We start from the raw sequence: 25,066 nt of genomic DNA on the forward strand, positions 1-25,066 counted from the left end.
TTTTTATGGGGTAATAATAAGACAGCATTTCAAGAAATATAGGAGCGAAATCAAACGCAAAGTATGAGGAATCTCTACCAAGAACTATATATTTGTATCTAGGTGTACCATCTTTTTTTTGGAAAAACAACGATGTATAATGTTTTTAAGTCGGGATTTTAACTGAGTATGGGGAATAGCAGTATACAGTGTTGAAAAATCATAGGTTTTAATGCTATTATATTCAGATAATAGTCTTGAACTGATTGTCTCCAAAAGATCTTTCGAATTTTTCAGGATCCACATTGAATTAATACTACTACGGGAGTAACAAGTGTTGTGGTAGGACTGCAGACCCTCTTTGACAGTTGTGAGTATAGAAGTTAAACGTTTTGAAAGAGGTTTGGTGGTACATTATGCAGATCCAGCTATGAAACGCTGTTTGTATGGATTCTTGTGAAGTTTAGGAATCCAGTACATAGACGGTAAATCACTATCATAATTTGGTAGAGAGACCAAAAGAGGATAGCACAGATTTGTGGTTTCCCACAACCTCTTCTTTGGAGAATTCGGTAGCAGTATCGGTCACAGGATGCTAAATTGCTATTTAAAAAAACAAATAAAAAAACCAGAATGTGTTAATTTAATGTTAATTCGATGTCTCGCCATACTCAGAAAACAAAACTACTTCTCAGTTGGGTCTGATCGGGTCATAATAATTCTGTGCATTATTTTGTTGTTTTGCAAATTGTAAGTACTAATATATTCAAAAGAGTAATCAGGGGAACCAAGATTCTAGCGGAAATAAAAATATCGGACATGGAAAACTGACCCGCAACAAAGAATACAAAAAAGTCAGAATAATACGTACAAAGCAACAAAAGTAAATGAGCAACTCGGATTCCGCTAAAAACTTGAGGCATAGACCAGGTACACCGGTGGTGTTGTCGTCCTCTGTTTTCTCTAGAGCACCCGCCGAGGTGTGCCCAAAAAAGTCCGTGGTAGACGAAAGAGGACAAAAAAGCTATGGCATGTTGAAAAAATCTGTTTTCATGGTGTTGATGGATACATCGTTGCGATCCAAGAGTTCATGATGACGACCATAAAACTTCTGTAGTGTATACTTCCATCTTGTAGCTAACATAACATGTCCCTGAAGCTTAAAGTTCTACGCAGTACAAAAAGTCTGCACAGATTTACGGCAAGCTCCAACATAACGAATGAGTTGTGATATGAAAAATACATACGCATTTTCTGAAGTAATACTAACACAGATGAAAGGGTAGTAGACAATACGGAATGAAAGGCCATTCCGTCTATCACATAGTTTGGTCAATAGTTAATGTCGATACTACCAATGAAAGATGATTCATGGTGCATAAAACATCGAATGATTGATGCTTTTCAGTCTAAGTATGCCACATTACACTTAGCTATTGTTCAGTTTGTATACATATCGGTGTTTTGGAGAAAATTATACATTTCCTTCATAAATAAAAAAAATAAATATTTAAAAAAATAGTGTGGCAACATGGTCAACATTTGTATCACTTCACTTCAGCGTGAATTAGAGGACCATAAACCTCCTTTACTTAATACGAATATTTCACCTTCATGTTTAGAACATAAAACAATTTCGTGACGCATTATAAATTATTTACAGTACATTGACACAGTGGCTATATTGAACATTAAGATGACTAAATATCGGACCTAAATGGTCAAAATATATTTTTTTTCTATTTAATACGTCTTAATGAATATGACTTACCATCATTCCAGTTTGAACACAATTCAGTTCTATGTTTCGCCATTCGTTCCTCCGGGACAATATTATTTCTTTGAAATTACTATATAAGTCCTTGATATGTAATGAAGCTCTTTTCAAGCTATAAGGCTGGAATAAAAATATTATCATTTAGAAATGAGTAAAACTTGGCGTTTTTCTACTGTCCATTTAATCATGTATGATCTAATAATTCTTTAAATGTTTTATGGTTACTTTACTATACTTTTTGTGCTGATACATATGAGTTACGCTATTACATGTATAATATCATAATGGCTAAAATTTGAAAAAAAGACATTAAGTGGCATTTCGCCCATTTCATGCACAAAAAAGCACCTGTAGTTTTATAAAAGAATATTACATTTAATAAATCGGATTTCAAAAGATTTATCCGGAAATTCTGGGTAAAAATTTGAGTTGATATATTTTCCTTAAATTAAAAAGTACACATTCATGTAACTTTATAAAAAAAACATCTAATTGAAAGCGGTAGCTGAAAATGGATATATTAGATTTTTTACATTTTTTTCATCTTTTGACATTCGCCCCGTGCAGGTCCTGGTGTCATAAGAATAGGCTTGCAGCAGCGCTCAGCTTGTCGTAAAAGGCGATTCAATAGTTCTCAGAAACCTAGCCGGGGGCTAGGCGCTCCTCTGCCCACAGAGCAACTGGTATGTGTGCCCCAGGTGGTGGAATGGGGTACCCCTGGTGTGTTACATGCTGGCCATGGGGTCGTCAGGCTATAAGACGGAAAACCTGATCGCAAACCATATTGGTGCACCATATTGTGAAAGATGCCACGTTCCTCGCATGTTAAAGAACCCTGCTGTGGTATTTGATAGGAGTAGGAACCTTTGCGCCTGAATGTAGCTGAAATATTGCTACTCGGGCGTTAAACCCTAATAATTAATCAATCAATCAATCTTTTGATATTCTGCACCATGAAAACTGATTTTTTTTCAATCTGTCATTTTTTTTCCTTTCTTTTTTCGTCTTACTCGGACTTGACTTTTTATGAGCAACACGGTGGGTGTTTCAAGAAAAGCAGAGGACTTTGTTCATGCTCCCAGTTTTTAGCGGAGTCGAGTTGCTCATTTACTTTTGTTCACTTAAATGTATTATTTTAGTTACTGTATGTTCTATTTTGTAATTGTCTGTTTTTTCATGTCTGTTTTTTCTCCCTGGATTACATTCCTTTGATTTCTGGACGAATATTGATTCGCTTGATTAAACTTGCACATCCGTCGAAGCACTTTGCCCATAGGCGTAGTGTTGACTTCTTTAGCGGTATTATCAAACAGCTTTGTTACAACGCTTCTTTTTTACAACTTACGTTGGAACCAACTGCATAATTTGATATATTGTTTTTAAATTATGTCGGCGGTCTTCAATTCTTGAAAACTTATATAAATAAGTATGTTTCATGCATCATAAATTTGATCCTCTATCCTACATAATAACACCTAGATGAACTGTCCCGTACTACCATACATCGTGTACTAAGTTACAGCCCTAGACTAATTCTACGAGTAGGAATGACTCGGCCAGCGAAAGCTACATTTTAATATAGCCTAGCTGGCCTAATGGTCTAGGGCGCGGTACGAGTTCGAGTCCCGCGGAGGGAACAACCAAAAATTTGCTTCGCAAATTTGACAGTTCTAACATCGTTGGGAATTTTTCAGACCCTTCTATAAGTTTACGTTATCTTACCTGTATCAAATTGATCCGATGGAGCAGTTTATCGAATAGAATCGTCACATTCTGAGACGTTGTATCATATTGATTTTTTGTGACATGCATCATTAATTTGATCCTCTATCCTACATAATAACACCTAGATGAACTGTCCCGTACTACCATACATCGTGTACTAAGTTACAGCCCTAGACTAATTCTACGAGTAGGAATGACTCGGCCAGCGAAAGCTACATTTTAATATAGCCTAGCTGGCCTAATGGTCTAGGGCGCGGTACGAGTTCGAGTCCCGCGGAGGGAACGACCAAAAATTTGCTTCGCAAATTTGACAGTTCTAACATCGTTGGGAATTTTTCAGACCCTTCTATAAGTTTACGTTATCTTACCTGTATCAAATTGATCCGATGGAGCAGTTTATCGAATAGAATCGTCACATTCTGAGACGTTATATCATATTGATTTTTTGTGACATGCATCATTAATTTGATCCTCTATCCTACATAATAAAACCTAGATGAACTGTTCCGTACTACCATACATGGTGTACTAAGTTACAGCCCTATATTAATCCTGCGAGGAGGAATGACCCGGCCAGCGAAAGCTATATTTTAATATAGCCTACCTGGCCGAGTGGTCTAGGGCGCTGGACTTAGTGCAGGCGGTGTTGCCATAGATGTCTCGGCGGTACGAGTTCGAGTCCCGCGGAGCGAACGACCAAAAATTTGCTTCGCAAATTTGACAGTTCTAACATCGTTGGGAATTTTTTAGAACCTTTCTATACGTCTATATATCTTCCCTGTATCAATTTGATCGATCCAATGGAGCAGTGTAGCATCTATGACAACACCGCCTGCACTAAGTCCAGCGCCCTAGACCACTCGGCCAGCTAGGCTATATAAAAAATATAGCTTTCGCTGGCCGGGTCATTCGTCCTGGTAGGATTAATCTAGGTCTGTAACTTAGTACACGATGTATGGTAGTAATATATATATTAAATAAATAAATAAAATATTTAAAAAAAACACGTACCATATAATTCAAAACATACAAGTTATAGTTATCTTTAAGATTCGAGCACATTATCTCATTTATCTTTTTTTTTTTTTTCGAAACGAAATTGGACAGAGGCGACAAAATTAATATAATGTGAATACCACTAACTACATTTTTGTCATGAAAAAATGGTAGAGGCTGTGAAATAAAATTTTGACGGTATTTAATTTTTTTTTCTAAACTGTCATTCTACAATAAAACCAGGTAATATTGGAAAATATTAATTTCTGCAGTATTTGCAAACCCCAAAGTTGTGATAGATTTTAAAAGTATATGTGCTTTAAAGGATAAAAATGCATGTCATATTGTCTTATGTTTATTTGCTATAATTTTAAAAGGGGGTATTGAAATGCATAAAAATGAGTGAAAACTATCGAGCCAAAAATGACAAAATAAAATGTAAAAAGAACGAAAAATAGTTCTGTGATTGTTATTTCCACAACTTGCGCAAACATTGGCATATTGTACCAAATGATTCTGGTAAATAAAAAATACATGTATACTATGAGGCAGATGTAACATGTAAAAACATGAAGTAGAGTAAACTGAATTTTTAAAAAGTGTCTGCCTTTTACAGCTTTATATCATCTTCAATTTATCTTTCTTCACAAATTACACAATTTGGTAAAACTTTGTAAGTTGAAATTGTATCAGTCCTTATCTGCAAACATGTAGCCATTGAGGTTGTTCATTTATTATGTTTTTTTTACATTTACTAGTTCAAATTACTTAATATAAAAAAACAAACTGGCAGTAGCTATGATTTTGCAGCCATTCAGAGCACCAGTCTCAATGGAGACAAGACAAAAGGTAGTGACAAAATATCCACTGGACATTGCATTTGGTATCTGATTCTATTGCTATTGATTACCGTTATGGGGACTTCATCCTCTATAAATTACAGTTTAAAAAGTTATAATTTTCAAAGGTACAATGTAGCAAATTATATTCTACATGGTCATGCCATGGTGGACTACTAAGCATAATATTAAAGCACACACCCCATTACCACACAAGAGTGGTAGTACTTAGGGAGCAAGGCTCTGTCTGAAGTGGGGGCTTCTGTTTTCAAGGCATATTGAAGTTGATAGCTAGCTTTTCATATTCTCCTGTCACTTGAATAATGTCCATTTCAATCTAATTTTTGTTGATTGTGATTCATTATCATCCATTTTGTCATGCATTTAAGGAAGAGAATGTTTGACCATTCAAGTTGACCTTTCCTGGTACTTGACTTGACAGTAGTAACAACCTTCAGGTAGGCAGTTAGACTCATTATGCTGTTTCCCTGCCTACCATTTATAATTCAATCTGTCAATTGGCACAGACAAGGCAGAGAAGCAATACATGACTACCAGTTTTATATCCTGGTGTGTCTCAGCCAGGTATAAAAGCCATGAACTGCCACAATGATGTAAGCATGAGGGGTTGTTAATTTACATGTACAAATGTAGGTCATGAAAAATATGTCACTGGCACCTTTGTTCTCAATTGCACTTACACATAATTTCTGAAGTTGTTTAATATTTCAGAAAGCTACCCTGTACTAAAATGAGGTGATATTAAATGGGTAATATCATATTCCAAAGAATTATTTAATGACATCCTTGCATGTTTTATTATAATGATTTACAGGGGCGGATCAAGGACTTTAGATTAGGGGAGGGGCGCAGTTTTTAGGTTAATTTTTTGAGATGTTCTTCTAGAGTGGGTGATATATATATATATCTTTTGTGGTAAAATTAGCAAGAAATTAAAGTTTCAACCTAAAATAGCCTACATATACCCCTGACAACCCATGCTTTGCAATTTTAGGGGGTGCATGCCCCGGCCAAAATCCGCCCCTGATTTAAAATCCCAAAATAGTTCAAGATAAGTCGATATCCCCCGAACTTATTTTATTTTCAGGACATAAACCATCAATATATATCTTTTTTCGGTTCTAATTATACATGTACAATATGGTTTTAATTAGCTGTTATGATAAGCTACACTGCATTATACTCTGTACATACCAACCATAAATGATAAAAACAAAACAGAAAAAAATGTTAATATGGGTCTACATTGAGTGGTGCAAGAATTCCAAAACAACAGCATGCCTTTGACTTGCCCCAAAAAGACAAATGCAAGTTTACAGCAAACTGGGCATTATGCTGCACCCTTCTCATGCATTCATATAAGAAATAGTCTCAGTGTTAACAATATCTAGCAGTTAATCACATTAAAATCCCTTGGATTATGTATAAACTGTCAATAAGTTAAGAAGACATTTAAATAAAAAATTTTCCTCCTTATTTATAGTAGAAGTTTTATTGAATTTTCACTTAATGTAGGCGTATTAATAGTAAACATGTATATCAGTGTTATGCAGTTAAGTGTACAAAACACAGAACAAATCATTGTCAAATGGTCCACATTGTACTGAAAACCCTTGGCATTTGTGTCCAAGACCGTTTATCAATACCAGATGTATGAAAACAATATTTTCTGTATCATAAACTAAATAACAGTATTCATTAAAAGAGTGATATGTTGTTTGTTTGTTTGTTTTTTGTTTTTTTTTTCAGTATAGTTGCTTACAAGTGAAAATATTTGTATAGATTATTATGTGGTCTCTACATTTCAGGTTTTAAAAGAACCATGTGAAATATAGCTACATGTATGAAATGCACATCTCAAGAGAAATGTATTACTGAAAATGGAGGTTTAGTTGCTCACAACCTAGCTGTGAAAGGTTATTCAGAAAGTAGTTTCCTCTTGAAAAACGCAGTGTTTGCCGAAAACGTTTTTCACCATGGGGCAACTAGCACTACAGATGTTGCAATGTACATATGTATTTGTTGGCAAGTACCACAGACTCAATAACCTATAACCAGTCAAATGTATTAGACAATCAATCTAATGAGAGTAATTACAAATCACAGAAAACAAAAACAAAAATAACTGGATGGGCCCTTATCAGACAAAGATGTTAAACAGTATGTGATATACATGAACTTGTATTTGAGGAAAGAGAAACCTCGGGTAGTAAGCAAATTCTTTTGAAATTATTTATTCCAAATATTCAATGGCTGTGATTAGTGTGGGAAACATACATTTTGCCCAAATGATTGGATTTTTGTATAGAAAATGAAAAGTCTCTAAGCTTATCGTACTTTAAAGATAATGGAGACTTCCAGTAAAGTCCAAAACAAACAGAGTGGAATTGTCTATGAAAAGCAAGAAAAAATGTAGAACTGAGTGAGATTTGTGAACTAGCATACTACACTATATATTATGTAACTAAAATATGCTAACTGTGAATTTGTATGAGTGACTTGAAAGAGAATAAAAATAAAAATGTACACAGTTTTAAAAATTGATATTTATTTATTTATCCAAACTTGCAAAACCAGTTTTAAAATGGAAGTTTAGAATGTAAATAATAAATCCACAACAGGCAGTATTACGGACAGTGCATGTCTGTTTTATTACCCCCATTTGAAAAGCATGACTATACATGTACATGTATATTAATCATTCTTTGTGTCGGTCTATTTGCTACTCCTCAGAAAACTATATATTTTTACTGTATGTTGTGTTTTAGATTAAAACATTTGCTAATTTCTTGAAAAGTAGTTTTAAATTAAGATATATATGAAAACTTATGCTTACAATACATTTTTATTCAAATCGTCTCCCCTTTTAAAGAGAGAAGACAATTTTTCTCTGAAGTTTAGAGAAGTTATCTACAAAACAGATATAAAATCTTGTGGTGTTATTTCCACAAGATTTTTAATCCAAATGTTCTTGTTATGAATTAAGTAGAAGTTGAAATTCATCCATGTGTATGGGAGTACTGGTACATAAACCCCCCCTTTTTTATTTAATTTCAACATTTTAAGTAAGCTAACCTATTTGAATTGTGGTATTGCATAAAACTAAAATAAAAAAAACTGTAAATGAGCACTAATATAAAAAAAAATACATTTTATATAAGACATGCTTTTGAAGAGAGATAATTCTTTGTTCAGTGATTTTTATCCTTTTTTTTAAAATATGCAATTTTAAAATTTACGAAAAAGTAATTAATCCTCAGAACCCCAATAAATCCTTGATGAAATGTAAAAAGTAAGTCAAAATCGTTAAATAGAAACTATTCTATGCGTCCATTCTGTTTTTAATTTTTGTTTGAAGATTGGCACTATTTGGTAGTTTTTTTTCCAATTCGAAAATTTATCATACGCCAATAGTTATTTCCCTTAAAGTGTATCTTAAAATCAGTTAAATTTTTTGTTCAGACGTAAAGATATTTGCTACAATTGTATAGTTATAATCTTTTTTTGCCTTGTTTTTCATCAGGAGCAATTCCATATGGTGTCGCAATTAGGTGATTTTTAGGAATTTTGATGAATTTCAGGGGCCAAAAAAGGGGATCTAGAGATGGTCCTCATTTCAGCCTCTTATTATTGAGAAAAATAAAAAATGAAATGTTACCCAAGCGTTTCTTCATTTAGGTACTATTTGGTACAAATTTTGTGAAATTCTGTATACCATGATGTATTGACTTCTGCCTAGGTCCATCATAGAATGACAGTTAAACGTTTTGAAACTGTTATGCATTACAGTATCGAAGGCGAGGTCGTTTAATTTTTTCACTTGTAAATTGTTTGCTTAGCAATATATTAAGTGTGGTCTAAAGCTTCTTAGACCTGTAATACAAAAACTACTTCATATGAGTTATGCCTTTCTAAGTTTGATAATTAGCTATACATGCAACAAACAAATTACATGACAAACATTGTAAATGTACATATAAATAGTATAGGGAATTCTATTGTTGCCTATTTGAATATTTTGAACGTGGTGTGTTTCATGAAAAGACAGGATATATTATATGTTGTTTCAATATAGACGTAGCGTCAGCGACGTTGTATATATGTAGATTGGAAAACCAGAACTATGAATGACTGAAAAATATTCTGACGGAAGTGAAGAAATTTGTCGACACAGGAGTATACGATTGCGCAAGTGCGAAGGCACTGTTTCATTTGAATATGTCCATTATGGCCAAGGCCTAAAATAATACTATTTTTTACTAAAAAACTAAATTGAAGCAGAGAAAAATAAAATTGGAATGTCGCAAAGGTAAAATACGTGAGAAAAGATGTTCAAGACACACAAACTTTAGCGCTTCCTGTTTCTTGCGTCACTTCCATTGTATTGTCCAATGTATATTTGTAATATCATATAATACATTATAAGCATACTTTGCATATACTGCCTTGCGTAGTTCAAGGTGAAAGCAGCAGCTCGTACGATTTCTAAACAAATGTCATTTTTGAAAATTTTAACATAATTTTGTGTTCGAGACACTCGCATGATTTCAATATTGACAAGCATATTGAGCAATATCAACAAGACCATTTAAAAAATAATAGAATGCTGACTCCCTTTCAATTGGCAGAAATATGTTATTTGTCGCAACATTGAAAAAGATAATGATATTCTTTTTTTTATATTTGAAACAATCATATTGGACCATTATTGAAATTAAAATTGTTCGCATCTTACAATCTGCAGAAATATGTCATTTTGTGAGAAATTTAACTGAAATTCATGTGTCACAGCCACACATAATATGCTTCTCTTGACAAATTTAACATTTTATATAATAACATAAGACCATAAAGGTATCATAGCCATTAACGTAAAACTGATACTGACAATTTTAATATTTTTGCAAATACTTTTAGACAAATCGGTATATCAAAAGTGTTTGCGCACATACACTTTACAAAAATATGCCATTTGAAGATTTTTGACTGCAATATAGGTGTCAAAACCATCAACTGAATACTAATATTGCTATTTGTTAATATTTTAAGCAATAATTTTTGACCATTTTTTTTAAAATTAAAATTCTTCACACTCTTACGATCTGCAGAAATATGTCATTCTTGTGAAATTGGACTGAAATTAATGTGTCACAGCCACACATATGATGCTTATTTTGACAATTGTAACATTTTAAACAATAATATAAGACCATTATGGTAATTTCATGTGTTCGCACTCATTCAATTTGCAAAAAAATATCTAATTTTTTAAGAATTTGGTCTGAAATATATGTATCACAGCCATCAACTTAAAACTGATGAAGACAATTTTTTACATTTTTTTAAAAGAATTTTAGACTAACAGGTATATTAAAAGTGTTCGCACACATGCACTTTACAAAAATGTGTCATTTTTGAGAAATTGGACTGAAAAAATACATCACAGCCACACGTATGATGCTTATTTTGACATTTTTTACATTTTAAACAATAATGTCAATCCATTATTGAAATTGAATTTGTTTGCAACCATATAATTTACAGAAATATGATATTTTGTGGAATTGGGACTGAATATGTATACATTTGAAAAAGTGTTTCCCTATTCTAAATTTGAAATAAATTAAGAATATCAATTATTTTAGAGATAAAATTCATTCACAATTTATATATATCTATAGTTTTAAGAATATTTTGCATGATTATTTCTCATGCAGCTCGGTGAGGCGAAAATACATGTAAACAATGCAAATATCGCGTGATTTCGGTAATTCTCGAACTCGGCGAGAATGGGGGAATGGGGTATGAGGGAATGGGGGATGGGGCAATTAGAAATGGGGCTATGGGAAATCGGGCATAGGGGAATGGGGTATGGGGCAATTGGGAATGGAAGAGTAATCAAGGGAACCAAGGTTATAGCGGCAATCAAAAGAATGTAATCCAGGGACAAAGACCAGACATGGAAAACAGACATACACAACAAAGAACATAAAGTAACAAACGTAAATGAGCAACTCGGACTCCACTAAAAACTGAGAGCATGGACCAGATGCACCGGTAGGGTAAGAGTTCTTGATGGGGCAAAGGGTATGGGGCAAGTGGGAAGTTTAACCCATACAGGAACTGTACTGTCAATAAACCCGAAGAAAATATTTCGAGAAAAGTTCGTGCTACTTAGGCGCATTTAAGGAACGTTATTGTAACACACAGTGAACAAATTTGTATCAACGTTTGTAATGGTGATTTGTTTTCTCTGTTTATTAATGTTAGTGTGTTGAAAACTGATAAAGAAAAAAAATGCTTTTTCATATTTGTGAAAAAGAGACGAATTAATGCATGGGATATTTAACAAAATTAAAACTTTCGTTTATAAATGGGGCGAGTAAAATCTACGTTTTATCAACTTGTACATATAATTATATTCCCATTTTTCATAAACAAACAAAACGAAGCAATTTAGTGTGAAAGATTTTATTTTTGTTTCTCTTATCTATATGTGCTAAATATATAGTACATTTTATGTAGAGTGAAATGTCCGGAAAGATTAAATACTATAACGCCATATATGCAAATGTATGTACAAAAAGGAAGTGTTTGTGACAATAAGTCAATTACGACTTAGATTACTAAATAATATTTATACACCCTAGACCTATATGCATTAGATAATACCCCAAGCAATAATTCCTGGTCATCAAGTTTTATCCTGTCATTCGTTTATGTTTTGTTTTTCTCGAGAAGTTTATTTAAATACGAAAGTAGAAACACACTTAGACTAAAATATACAGTGTATATATCTAAAAAAAACATTTATAATTCTAATATAATGTAAATATTGATATGAGAAACAAACTTGGCTTACCAGAAAAATTGACAAAGGTGTCTTTGGGAATCTAATGGACACTAACAAACCGTATGTGAATGTCTCGTGTGTAATAAATAGCAAATCGTAATACATATTGATCTAAAAATAGTATCTGAATGTAATGTTTATACATGATTATTAATGTTTGCGCGTTGCGTAGCTACAAATGTTTGATAATATAGACGATAAAAAGAAGAAATGTTATGAAGTATTGAGAATTTAACACCTCTATAAAAGATTAAAACGGGCAAATATCGGTAAGATTGTAACTTCTCTCGAAATGGACTGTCAAGTTAAATTGATTCCCAGGGTTTATTATGAGTTTGATTTTCATAAGAGATGACGAGCTTATAATCTTGATTGTGGGTTGTAATTTGCTTAATTACATAGATTACAAGGACATCACAAGAAACTTCATAATGATTGGACACAAGTCTTTGATCTCTTCGCAATTTTACTCACTTGTTTGGGAGATCTGAACATATATTCTCAGTCATCCAATTTTGATAGTGAAACATCCCTGTATTTCCTTATATCATTATAAGTTTCACATTAAATTGAAAGAAAAACGTTAATAGGATATCACTTACTCTGTATCGCCCATATAATATAACATGTCTTGTGTCTATATAAAAAGTGTCTTAATTCTAAAGCATTATAAAAACAATTCGAAGACTACTTATTTCCCTGTCCATATGCTTCCTCCTTTTTATGCTAAACAATGATTTGTTTAGTCTTTAAAAAATGTAAATATATGATTAACGTAAACAGTAAAAAAGAACACTGGATATTTTAACCATATTTGCTATAGCAAGGAGCAAATACAATATTTTTGTATGTTTAGGAATATTTTTTATTGGAAAACAACAAACAGTAACCATATTTTTAATCTAAAATTAATCAATGAATGAAGTCAAACGGCTTACTTAGTCACTGCACACTGACTATGTTTTAAAGGATTAATCTTTTTCTTTAGTTCTAAATTCTACACACACAGGTTGCATTATCAACAATAACCTCACACATAAACCAGCACAAGCATAGAATAGTATGCATACACAAATTATTCGGACATTAAAATCTGTCAGAAAGAGACTTATTTTTATTTCGTATTTTTTCTCTCCAACATTTCAATATAGAAAATGGAAAATCAAATTAAATGTAAGCAGTCATTCGAAAAAGTTAGCTAAATACGAAACAAAAAAAAAGAAATTGACAAACCATTTTATCAGATCAAACATTTTAAAGTGACAGAGATCCTTCCCAATAAGTTACTGAACCAAGATGGCAATCATCTGGTAAATTGCGTTTGTATCGATTTGCATGACACACTGACAGACACAGCCTATATTTGAATGTTTAGTACATCGGTCGATGCGTTTAACATAACATCATCATGCTAATTGATTTGATACGATTAAAACAGTTGATGACATTTTATATGACAAGTAAATGCAATTGCGAAATGTGTGTATTGTGATATATGGCATGCAATGATCCAGTAATAATTATAACGAAGACATTGTATACCAGAGCTGTTTTGGATGTCAACATAAACACATTTAATGATATGCAAACACTAAATATAACAAACTTTTCTTCAAGAGTAATAAAGTCTTTTTCAATATTTCATATTAAAGAAAACAATACACAAATTATGTAATAATTGATATGATGCAAGATTGGTAATAGGTGTGTTAAAATATGCGCATTGTGTTGAAAATATCAACAAAGCAAAAAATAGCAATGCAATTTATTTAGCATACTGATATTTAAGCTCAAAATTGAATTTTGATCCCTTTAAAGTTGTCTGCACAAAATAGTTATCTTAGATGAATATGATAGAATTAGATAAACAATGCATGTAACCATTGTCATGCACTAATTAAAATTTGTGTATGTTTATAAATTGCAAAATTGAAAATCAATATCGAATAGGGTATATAACTCTTATATATATCATAAATTAATCACACATATCATTACGTAATATTTGCTCTTACATTGTGTCTTTTGAAGGTTTTGTTTGCGCTTAAATGGAATACCCCTTTTCTGCGCCTTGTGTTATCAAATTAAACGGACGTTAACCCCCACCACCAGCAGAAGTAAAATAAGAAGAAAGTTGAAACGACACTGAGGGTATATGATTTCATTCGATTCTTTAATTACTTTTTTGTTTATTTATATCTGTTAATCTTGAAAGGAAGGCATGTTTTGTCATCATGTCAACATTAATTTTCGTCATGCACCTAGTTATTTAAACTTCTTTCCTTGGATTTCGATTTTAGTGCACAATAATTGAAAATTCCCGTCCTGTTTACCTATTCATCTGTTCAAAAGGTTTAAAAAATATCCACTGATATGTATAATTTCTGACGATTCAATAGTAAAGAAAGAAATTATTGTATTAAAGATTCCATATAAATGAGTTATGATGCAGGTATTATATTGGTTACGTGACTACGTGCACATATAGTTCGCGGGAAGTATTTCTATGTTGTTTCTCTTCCTAGTTCTCTACCGACAGGGCAACAATTTCATTTACAATATCATATATCGTATTAAAACTATTTAAATTTTTTATTGTTTTAATTTTTCATGTGAATATACAGGTCAGGGTATATCCTTTGAAGCGATTTGTCGATTTTGCTTTAGATACTAGTTTCCACTATATATTTGGTTGCTTTTGTTATAGGGATATGCTGATGATGAGGAAAATATTTTTCTTTCTGGACGGCGGGATTACTGATGATGAGGAAAGTATGTGTATGATGTTGCATATGAATATTGGATTTAGATTTTTTGAATTTATGAAATGAATATCATGATGTTTCAATTGAATTTATTTTTATGTATTGTCTATAACGCTATTGTTCAATATATTCATATTAATAAGTTAATAGTTTAAAATAAACCGAGGTACAAAATTTGTATTTTTGTAGTTATTTATCTTCAACAAAACTACAACAGGCAAACAAGATATACTGTTTGAAAAGAAAACTTTCATGTAATATTATGTTAACATACTTATACTAAAAATAAGATATAAAGTCTCAAGAAAGCCAAAAATGTACCGGATCATTGAGTCATGACAAATTTGTGAGTACAGCACAAATAAAAAAGTCACACCTTTATCATAATAGCAAATCTTTCAAATTGTAAAATGTCGTGTTACTTAAATCTATTTTTTCATCAGGCAAACAAGCAATCGGGGATATTTAAAAAAAAGTCCTCGTATTTTACAAGGATATTGATGTTAATCATATAAGTATGGTTTCATTGTTTAGATCTCCATATGTATTTGGTTTTAAAGCTGCTTATGTGAATTTGCACTTTGAAACAGTATAAAATGATTGTTATTTTTATATATATTGACATTATTATTTGATGATAAAAATTTGGTTTTTTTTAATAACGCGATTGCTATTGTCCGAATAAAGTTACAATTTATACTTATGTTGCTATTACATGTATATAAACTTAACATGTAAACATTTTTTCCCATTTTACTTGCTGATTCTTAACCGTAGGTAAATATTTTTTTTAAAGTGTAGTCCTCCTGTTTTGATTTGTTCATCCTTTGTGCATTTGGAACTTGACTACCCATTCTTACATGTATGATATTTTGGTAAGAATCAATAAGTATATTATTATTATCATTATTGTTATCATGTTTGTATTAAAAATAGAGTAAAGAGTAACAATGCCATCTACATTTTGTAGCTAATAATAAAGTTACGGACAACTGAATTATTTAGATTTTAAAAAATACAAAGCTTACAATGTTTTCGTTGCTTTTATATGGACCTCCTCAAACACCAAAGATAATTTCTAAATTTACTTTTTCAAGCTACCATTTGAGGTGTCATATAAAACAAATAGCATTTGGAAACTATTACTCATGTAAACAAACACAATTGAGCCCTGACAAGTGCAAGAACCGTAGGTGCCTTTAACACATGTTAAGCAGAACAAAAGATTCGGTGTATATGCTCACAAAATATGTAATGACTGACATTATGTTGTACGTGACTGTTTCCATTTTCAATAAGTTTCCCTTTTCAGCTTAATTAATTTAATAATGTAGGTCACTCCGGAAAACAATTTTTTGATTGAAATTATTTCGGACTTATGCAGTGCAATAAATGTAGGTCATAGTAGGTACTAGATTTCGTAGTACTGTCCTGTTCACGTCACTTTACAATTGACATGGTTTTGATTCGCAAGAATACTACATAGATGAAATTTATTATTATCACAACTTTTCAACACACGTTTATTTAAGTTTTAATTTGAAACAAAATCCCTCAGAATAAGTACATGTTGTGTCAACTTCGGCATAGTGTGATGCCTGTATAATAAGTAAAGGAAACACACCGCCAGTATTTCAAGCATCTTAACATAATGAATGTTTTCTCCAATGATTGTGAAACAAAAAAAAGTAAAAAAATAATTCAGGTATATTCTCTTCAATAATATAATATCAAAATTAAAATTAAAAAAAGTCCGGTTGTATTTATGTAGATCATTTTAAGTAAGTAGTAATTTATGAAAATAAATTAAATGTATGGAATAACATGAAAACTAATAAAAACAGGAAATGTACTCCCCAATATTTTAAACTAAATATTCATCATGAATAAATAATGCGGTCTGAGCAATGAAGCAGGTAACCGAAATTTTAGTTAATTCTAATTGATTTAATATTACATCATAATGACACAGTGACGCACAAATTCGATTACAAGTATGGTCCATGAGTAGAAATCTCGATGTTTCCGTCTTTGTAACACTTTTGAGTTAACTCATAATATACCATTTAAATGCTTCGAACATTTACTTGCGTAAATGTTACAACTGTGAAGAGGATGTATTGGATACTTATGCAGATAAAAATAGTTACTCACTTTATGATTGACACATATAATAAATGTTCATAACGAAAAAGACACAAAGCTAAATATAACACAGGTATGCGATAGTAAACAAATTGAAACTTTTCTTCCTGTTGTAAACTGAATGACTAATTTTTAAATGTAAAACACCATATTTGATAGTCTTTCGTCAAAGGTTAAGGATTTGTACCGTCTACACGTTGAACTTGAAATTCATACCCTATGTGAACGCAGGTAAGTCTATGTAGACTTTTTACGGCCAGAAGATTGTTTTAAACATGAAAATAGATACAAAGGTGTGCAGGTAAACACAATTTAGACATGTATCAATAATTTAATTGATCAAATTAATTTATAGACTTTACATGACAAGCACATTTTAAACGCATCAAAGATTTAAGTAGGTAAATAAGTGACAATACTATCTTTTTTTGTATTCCCTACAAATGAGAATGTTTGTTATTTATCTCTTTATACTAGATTTCTAAACTCCACAAAAAACTTACAAACATACATACCTGGATCGTACAAAAAGTGCTTTTCAAAAGTTTTATCTCATCTACTCACAGCTATCAAAAAGCGTCTCCAGTCTCAGCACGACATTAACGTTACTCCCGCAGTGGTATTAATTCAGCGTGGATCCGGAAAAATCGAAAGATCTGAAAACTTTCAATTTAAGATTATCATCAGAATACAATAGCTTTAAAACATGTGATATTTAAACCCGCATACTTGTTTTCCATATACCAGTTAAAATCCCGACTAAAACACATTATACATCGTTTTTATTCAAGAAAAGATGGTACACCTAGATGCAGGTACAAGTACTTGACATTCCAATCGGAACAAATTGGTACCTCTACTCGCTGACTAATTCCTTCACTGTTATGAATCTATATGTACAGTGGATTTCCCCTGTCTGGTCATTGTCCCTAAAATGTTTTCTTTTTTATTTCCGAATAAAAAATAATAGAATCTTGTCTTCGATTTGTTGTGACATGCATCATAAATTTGATCCACTATCCATTATAATAACACCTAGATGAGCTGTCCGCACTACCGTACATCGTATATTAAGTTACAACCCTAGATTTGTCCTACGAGGAGGATTGAGCCGGGCAGCGAAAGCTACATTTTTATGTTGTTTAGCTGGCCGAGTAGTCTCTGGCACTTGACTTTGTGCAGTCGGTTTTGCCATAGATATCACAGCGGTACAATTTGGAGCCGACCAAAGTGAACGACCAACTATTTGTTCCGTAAATTTGACAGTTCTAACATCGTTTCGAATTTTTGAGATCCTTTCATGCTTACGTTATTCTCCCTGTACCCATTTGAGCCGATGGAGCAGGTTAACGGCAACATACTAACAACAATGACTTTTGGAAAAGAAAACTTAGAGGTAACGTATGTTAACATCTGTATAGATTGAAAAATAATTAGACAAAAAATGTACCTTCAATGTATGGATTGAAAAATCACTACGTTAGGCAAAAACTGTAACTTCAATGTACAGCCATACCTTAAAATGTTTTATAACTAAATGCCTTCGTTGAATTAAAGTAAAAAAAATAGAGGAAAATTATTGATTTTTTACTGAATATTACATGTCAAAATATGTACAGTAATTGTTTGGGAAAGCTTACTATTCTATGGTATACCGGGATAGCAAATATGAGAATGGGGGATGAGAAATAGGGATGGGGTTTAAGAATGTTTTATGGTGGGAGAGGGAAAGTAGTTCTAAAATATTTACTGATATGAAAAAAAATGTTAAATTTAATTGAAAATGACAGCTAAAACGAATTTGAAAAAATACAGAATATAACTTGATAACGTAAATATTTGATAAAAATATACAATGAGGATAGCATGGAGGATGGAATTTTTTCTTTTGGGAACTAGGAATTATCAATGGTGAATAGGTGATTGGGACAATGGGGAATGGGGAATGTAATATGGTATAAGTAGGATGTTTATACCATTCAAGAGCTGCTGTATTACATTCGCATGCTTTATCTACACGAGACCACTATATTACAACTCCAAGGGCCACTTTTTCGAAGGTTGTTAAAACGGCATGTTAGACAGATTTTGACATGTAATGCATTTTATTTATTCATTGTGTTTTAAATTACGGTGTCTAATATAGAGTATGTAATATAGGCTTATGATTGTGATGACAAACATGCACTACTGGTAAATAACATAAGGTAAAACAATTAATTATTATGCATAAACCTATTCATTAATCTAAATATGTGGTACAAAATGTTTCGTTAGATGGCAACATATTTGAGAATGCAGTATTATTTGGATGGCAGTGCTATAAGCTATAAAATATCAATACATAGCATATCGCGTGCGATAGATATAACTTATTACCGGTCATATTCAGTATACGCTGTTCCTGTTGATTATCCATTTGACGGAGGACGTCGTGTTATTCACAGGCATAACCAACAACAAACATATTCACTGGATCATTCGTCAATTGTACGAGATATTGAAGAGAGACAGTTCTTTAGTATTATATGAGGACATTGAGGCTAATCGTACAAGTCCATGGGACAACTACAGATGACGTTCTCGATTATCTAGCATTCAGAGGTTTGATTAGTATTCAGGTTTCCAGAGTATTGGGTCCTCTTCAAAAGGACTCTACTCCAGTTTTCATCTTAATGCTAGAAACCACCAACATTCATCAAACCCGATAAGTTTAAGAGGGATCCACAGCTTTTCAGATGTATCTTACACGGGTTATGTCTCGTCTCGTTTTTCAAATAATACCAATGCAAGTCATACACAACCATTTGAAAGCACAACCATATCAAATGTTGGACACAACATACCTATTATTTTAGACAGATCTGAGACAAGAACATATCCAATAAATATAAAACATGAAAGAGAAAGTCGGAATGATATCTTTTCAAGTCATCGAATTAGAGGTTCTTCCAGCATACAAGTTGTAGATAATAATGTTCCAAATATTGATGAAACAATTGGTAAAACGCATTTTCAAACCAACAGTCAACGAAATATGTCACAATTTGATAAAACTTAACTCCAAATTTGTTCTGGTATACACAACATATCTATCAAGGACGAGGCACTTTTTGATGAATTATCATCTTATAAAGGAAATGAAAGTATGCCAAAGGAGAGTCAATTGAGAGAGTCCATAACTGTCAACGAACAAATAGATGCTAAACAAAATGTGAATCGATAAGATGCTTTCAAGAGAAAATGTTTAGTGCAGTTGGAGGAGTTGAATTTTCTCATATCACAACGAATGAGTCTGTATTTAAAGAAAATAACAACGTTAACAATGATGTCAACTGTAGCCACGATCTGATGCATCCAGTAACCGAAAGAAGAAAAGTTCGCAGCACAACATTTGATTCAACAAACGAATGCTTTTCTCATTACAGTCGGCCACCGTATGATAATGATGGTATGATAATTAAGTCTCATTGCAATTGCTGAAGCTAGATATTAACACTATGCGTTTGACAGTGTCGAAAATACATTAATACGGGATGACAAAATACATTTAAAAAAACGCGAGATAACTTGTTTTTACATATAGTATATATAAACTGAAATGGTCACTTGTTAAAAGTCGAGGGTAGACTGTTATTTCGTGTGGACGGTTTAATTATTTAGAACTTCTAATGTATTTGATTCCAAAGCTAGTTATGAGAGTGTACGCCTCGAAACAGTTCAAAGTGACTGTTATCAAAGAAAATCATATTTCTAAATTTATAAGTTGGTTTATCTTTAGAAATAACCAATTATTTGCTGAGTAAGTGTCTTTATGTTTATTTTTATGATACATATTCTTGCATTAATAAACATAATAATTTGATGATGGATGTGGTTTTAAAAAAAGGACCTTTTTTGTGAAATGCAAACATTATAGTAAGAATAAAGTTGCAATTTAAACGTATGTTGCTAATGTATCAATTGAACATGCTAACACAATTTTTTCTCGAGTAATTTGTTGATCTTTAAACATCGGTAAAGTGTATTCATCTTTTGATTTATTCATCAATTTTGAATTGAGAACTTGATTTCGTATCCCATTCTTACATGTATATTATTTTGGTAAAATCAATTAGTGTATCGGTATTATCGTTATTATCATAATGTTTGTATTAGGAAAATGAAAATGTGCTTACTTTCTTAGGTAATTATGATAATCTAACAAGATGTTTTGTCACTAGAGGTCATAACCAGATACTCTTTGTCGTGCATTACAGATACTCTTTGTCGTGCATTACAGATACTCTTTGGACTAAGAGGTAATTACATTTAAAAAATTAATACAGTTACTCTGCTTTTAACACTCATACAAGTCGATGTCTGGTTGTGTATGAAAAAAAAGCCAATCAAGTAGTTATTTTTATATAATTTTGAAACGAAACACTCTGCCATATTCAGCTATGGAAAGTTCTGACATGAAATTTATCTTAAGATAAAACCAACATAAACAATACATATATAGCACAATTACAAAAAATACGAAAAATAACGAGCGTATATACGTTTTATTCTGAAATTCCCATAATATTCCAATTGGTTAGTAAGTTATTTTATTAATATTCCTCCAACTCCTGCAAATCATAAATCAATTATGTAAGCTTGTACACCATAGACATACAGCTTTCGGAAGTCTTATTTTATGAAACAAGTATTTTTTAAGTAATTTAATATTAAATATTTGCAATTACATAAGCAAACACATATCACACTAATTATATTAAAGGGAACTACAAAATGCATTTATTGGAAGTAGAAAAGGTGATTAAAAAGATCATGGACAAATAAGAAGACTTGACGATTGATGATCGTAAATGGATCACAGAGTGGACACTCCCCATGTATGTGCACATACATAGAGATGAAATAAGGTTACGTGTTGCGTGTCAAATGTCCAGATGACTGTGTATTTCATATGTTTTGTGCATTGATAAACCTGTACTTGAAAAAAAGTAATCTGCGTTATGACACTTAATCTTTGGTTTGGTTGCTTGTTATAGACTGACGATAAAATAACTCTTTTCAACATCAGTCGAATATTACTGTTTTAACATATTTTACTATTTTCCATCAAGGGAACGTCAACGCTTCTGCTTTGTTTTTAGAATTGTATTAACTTTCTTTAATTTAACAGCAGTATCTGCACATGTAAATATGGATATGTGGTTACATATACATAATTTATGTCTAAAAAAATTGAAAAAACTTATATCTCAATTGTATTGGTATACAATGGAAGTATCGGATACATTTAAAACAATAGTTTTTGGACACTTGCTCCCGTAGATAAGGATGTAATATATGTACAATAAGGGCGGTCTAAGGGAGATAATAACCAAAAAGATAGCAAAATCATAAAAATGTGAATTTATATTTTAATGAAGTTAAGGAATCGCTAGGTGATCAAATGCAATTGAAACAGAAGATTTTGTCATAGCGGGAAAGTGAACGCAAAGCATTTGACGGTGTTTATTTTATGATATTAGCTGTATGGCTAACTACTGTAAACTTTTACAAAAATATAAAAGATGTTCAGTAGTTTACAGTTAATACAAATTATAATTACAATACTTCATACAAATCAACACGGTATAGAATGAAAAGATATTTATAACTCCACAAAAACGATGTGATCTAATAAATAAGTCTTATGAAAATTAATGAATTAGAAATCTAAAATTAATCAGATTCATATCATACAGGGGCAGGAGAAATAACTTTCGATTATCTCTTCATAGTACTAACTTCCTGCTAATACATATAACACATATATTCCTGCTTTCCACTCCTGATAGATCGGAACGTCGCCCAGAACAACGAAGCACCTTGATATGACAAGTTACCATCAAAAATTAAAAAAAAGAAAGGTCTTTAATATCATTTTCATATACAGTTCCAGTAAATTATGGCTTACAAAACAATGTGTAAAATATTCATTTAACTAACTTTAATAACATTCCATAGCCAAAGGAAATAAACCTCGTGCATATAGACTAATCATGTACAGTTCAAATCCCGTCCGTTCATTCTCAATCTTAATCTCAAAACCTCCATGTATATTGTGGAACATTACTTGAAAACCAACTACCTAAAACTATCAAATGAAATAATCTTCCGATTTAGAGACAACGATACCATGACTTAAGCAAAATACGTTTATCTAAACATGCTATAATATATCATGAAAGTATACAACCCCATTTTCTCTTCATTTTCAAGTTTGACTCCTTTCTAATTTGGCATTTTCTTTTCCGAACTTATCATTTCTTACAAGTTGTTGAATCGGGAAATTTCCGATGTAATAAATGTTTTGTTTGTTTTTATTTTATTTTATTTTTTGTTGTTGTTAGTTGTTGATGTTTTTTTTTTTTTTTTGATGTTTGATTTTAATGTTTTTTCTTTTGGTTTTTGTTTTGTCATTTTGTTTCGTTTTTGTTTGCCTTTTGTTTTTCTCGCTGAATTTCTGAAATCGATATCCTTATTTTATATCATAAGTACAGTTGCTTAATTCCAGCTAAAAGATAAATTTCGTTTGTGTATACGGCTTATTTTAATCCTACAGTGATGTGCATATGCTCATTATATTGTTATTTATTTTTGTTTTTTTTCAAGACATAAAGATTTTTAAAAAATGTGCTATATCCAGATAGAGAATGATCTTCCGTGGTAATCATAACAACTTGTAAGTTCACAATCGTTTTCTGATCTAACTTATAAGTTATAAAGTATTTGTTATTGAATGGTCTTTTAAATTAAACGACGGTCAGATATAAGCCCTTTCTTTGGTTAAAACAAGATATTTAAAGAATTCTATGAAACAATATGCTTTAATATTCATAACAAGCTCTTATTGATTTTAGTATTACTTCATTCTATTACAATCACGTGTTTTTTGTTTTGTTTTGTTTTGTTTTGTTTTTGTTTTTGTTTTTTGTTGTTTTTTGTTGTTTTGTTTTGTTTTTTTTTGTTTTGTTTGTTTGTTTTTTTTAATGGCAATCATGTGTGTGAGTCATTATGCGTAGTTATATAGAGGTCTGACATGAAAATAGGTCAATCATTTTCTATATTCATATATCGCGGTTACTGTGTAAGCAAATTATGCATTCACCAGTCCTGTAGCCTAACTTATCTGATCCAATATTGTTCACAGTTATTTAACAAAATATTAAAACGTGATACAACGCTGAAACTTTCGTCCATCACTAAGTCGAACTTCCGGGTGCTGGATTTGGCTTTTTGTTTTCATATTTTTAGTTTTAAGTATTCTTTGTATATACCTTATCTTTGATATAAATCTTCCTATGTATTTGGTCATAATGCTGCTGATGGGAGGTGACTTCTTGAAGTATGTGTCCAGGTTATTGGAATTTTCAATATTAATATAATTGATAAATGTTTGCAATTTGATACCTGTTTTAAAAAAGGTAGAAGAAATCCCTGAAAAGATTTCCAATGACCAATTTTTCTGGTGTAATTAAATAAATGATGGGTAATAACCAAAATTCCGAACTGATCAAATCAAGCTAGTAGTCAATAAGAATACTACAAAGTCCAGGTAAAAATGGCAATATCAGGGCAAAACCAGATTTCCACACCTTTGTATCCCAAGGACATGCAGCTTATTGACTTAAGTATTGAATGCATTATCATTAAAAACAAATAACAAAATCATAAATGTTATTTGCATTACCCTTTTTATGTACAATTTAATGCATTTAGTACATACATTTACCTTCATTTATGTACGTCGGTGAAGAATTTTTTTGTATTTTCTTTTAATAAGAGCAAATGAGCAAATCTGACTCCAATAAAAATTGTAAACATGGACCAGATGCACAGGTAGGGTAAGCGTCCTCTGCTTTTCTAGGAACACCCACCGAGTTGCTCATAAAGAGCAAAGTCCGGGGTAAACGAAAGAGGAAAGGAA

General features: G+C 31.7%; 2 protein-coding genes and 1 long non-coding RNA gene across 13 annotated transcripts in view; 2 read left to right on the plus strand and 1 right to left on the minus strand.

Annotated features, from left to right (window-relative positions):
* The window catches only part of LOC148614269 (uncharacterized), a 52,639-nt gene extending 34,906 nt beyond the window's left edge, over positions 1-17,733 (minus strand). For 4 of the 9 annotated variants that reach the window (XM_088588284.1, XM_088588283.1, XM_088588282.1 and 1 more), the window contains exons 1-2: positions 12,200-12,301; positions 1,751-1,876 (exon numbers count right to left, since the gene is read on the minus strand). In XM_088588284.1, coding sequence (XP_088444410.1) covers positions 1,751-1,876; positions 12,200-12,295 — 222 coding nt within the window. In that variant the 5' untranslated portion in view covers positions 12,296-12,301. Of the gene's footprint in view, positions 1-1,750; positions 1,877-3,478; positions 3,589-3,849; positions 3,960-12,199; positions 12,302-17,615 lie in introns of those variants that run through there. The other 5 variants (XM_088588286.1, XM_088588285.1, XM_088588281.1 and 2 more) reach the window with 4 other exon arrangements.
* LOC148614271 (uncharacterized) lies at positions 12,297-15,133 on the plus strand. The gene is made up of 3 exons (XR_015923619.1): positions 12,297-12,459; positions 14,222-14,341; positions 14,898-15,133. It is a non-coding gene; the product is annotated as an uncharacterized LOC148614271 (long non-coding RNA).
* Positions 17,734-17,757: 24 nt separating the features above from the next.
* On the plus strand, positions 17,758-23,374 carry LOC148614272 (uncharacterized). Of its 3 annotated transcripts, none has more exons than XM_088588287.1 (4): positions 17,758-18,496; positions 19,378-20,551; positions 21,287-21,401; positions 21,866-23,374. In XM_088588287.1, exons 2-4 carry the CDS (start codon positions 20,344-20,346, stop codon positions 21,906-21,908), a joined length of 366 nt encoding a protein of 121 aa, XP_088444413.1. In that variant the 5' UTR covers positions 17,758-18,496; positions 19,378-20,343; the 3' UTR covers positions 21,909-23,374. The 3 variants fall into 3 exon arrangements, with proteins under 3 accessions (XP_088444413.1, XP_088444415.1, XP_088444414.1); XM_088588289.1 differs by having other exon boundaries at positions 21,360-21,401; XM_088588288.1 differs by having other exon boundaries at positions 19,548-20,551.
* The last annotated feature ends 1,692 nt before the right edge of the window (positions 23,375-25,066 follow it).

The sequence above is a fragment of the Perna viridis genome, chromosome 6, assembly GCF_037379345.1.
Source record: "Perna viridis isolate PV_CMFRI_1.1 ecotype Kerala chromosome 6, ASM3737934v1, whole genome shotgun sequence".
NCBI classification, from domain to species: Eukaryota; Metazoa; Mollusca; class Bivalvia; order Mytilida; family Mytilidae; genus Perna; species Perna viridis.

Excerpts from the sequence above, each read along its gene's own strand:
- LOC148614272 (XM_088588287.1), top strand. The coding sequence starts at position 20,344 with ATGTTTAGTGCAGTTGGAGGAGTTGAATTTTCTCATATCACAACGAAT. Across the intron at positions 20,552-21,286 it reads GCCACCGTATGATAATGATG|GTAATTATGATAATCTAACA; the intron begins GTATGATAATTA and ends TTACTTTCTTAG. Across the intron at positions 21,402-21,865 it reads GATACTCTTTGGACTAAGAG|GGAACTACAAAATGCATTTA; the intron begins GTAATTACATTT and ends ATTATATTAAAG.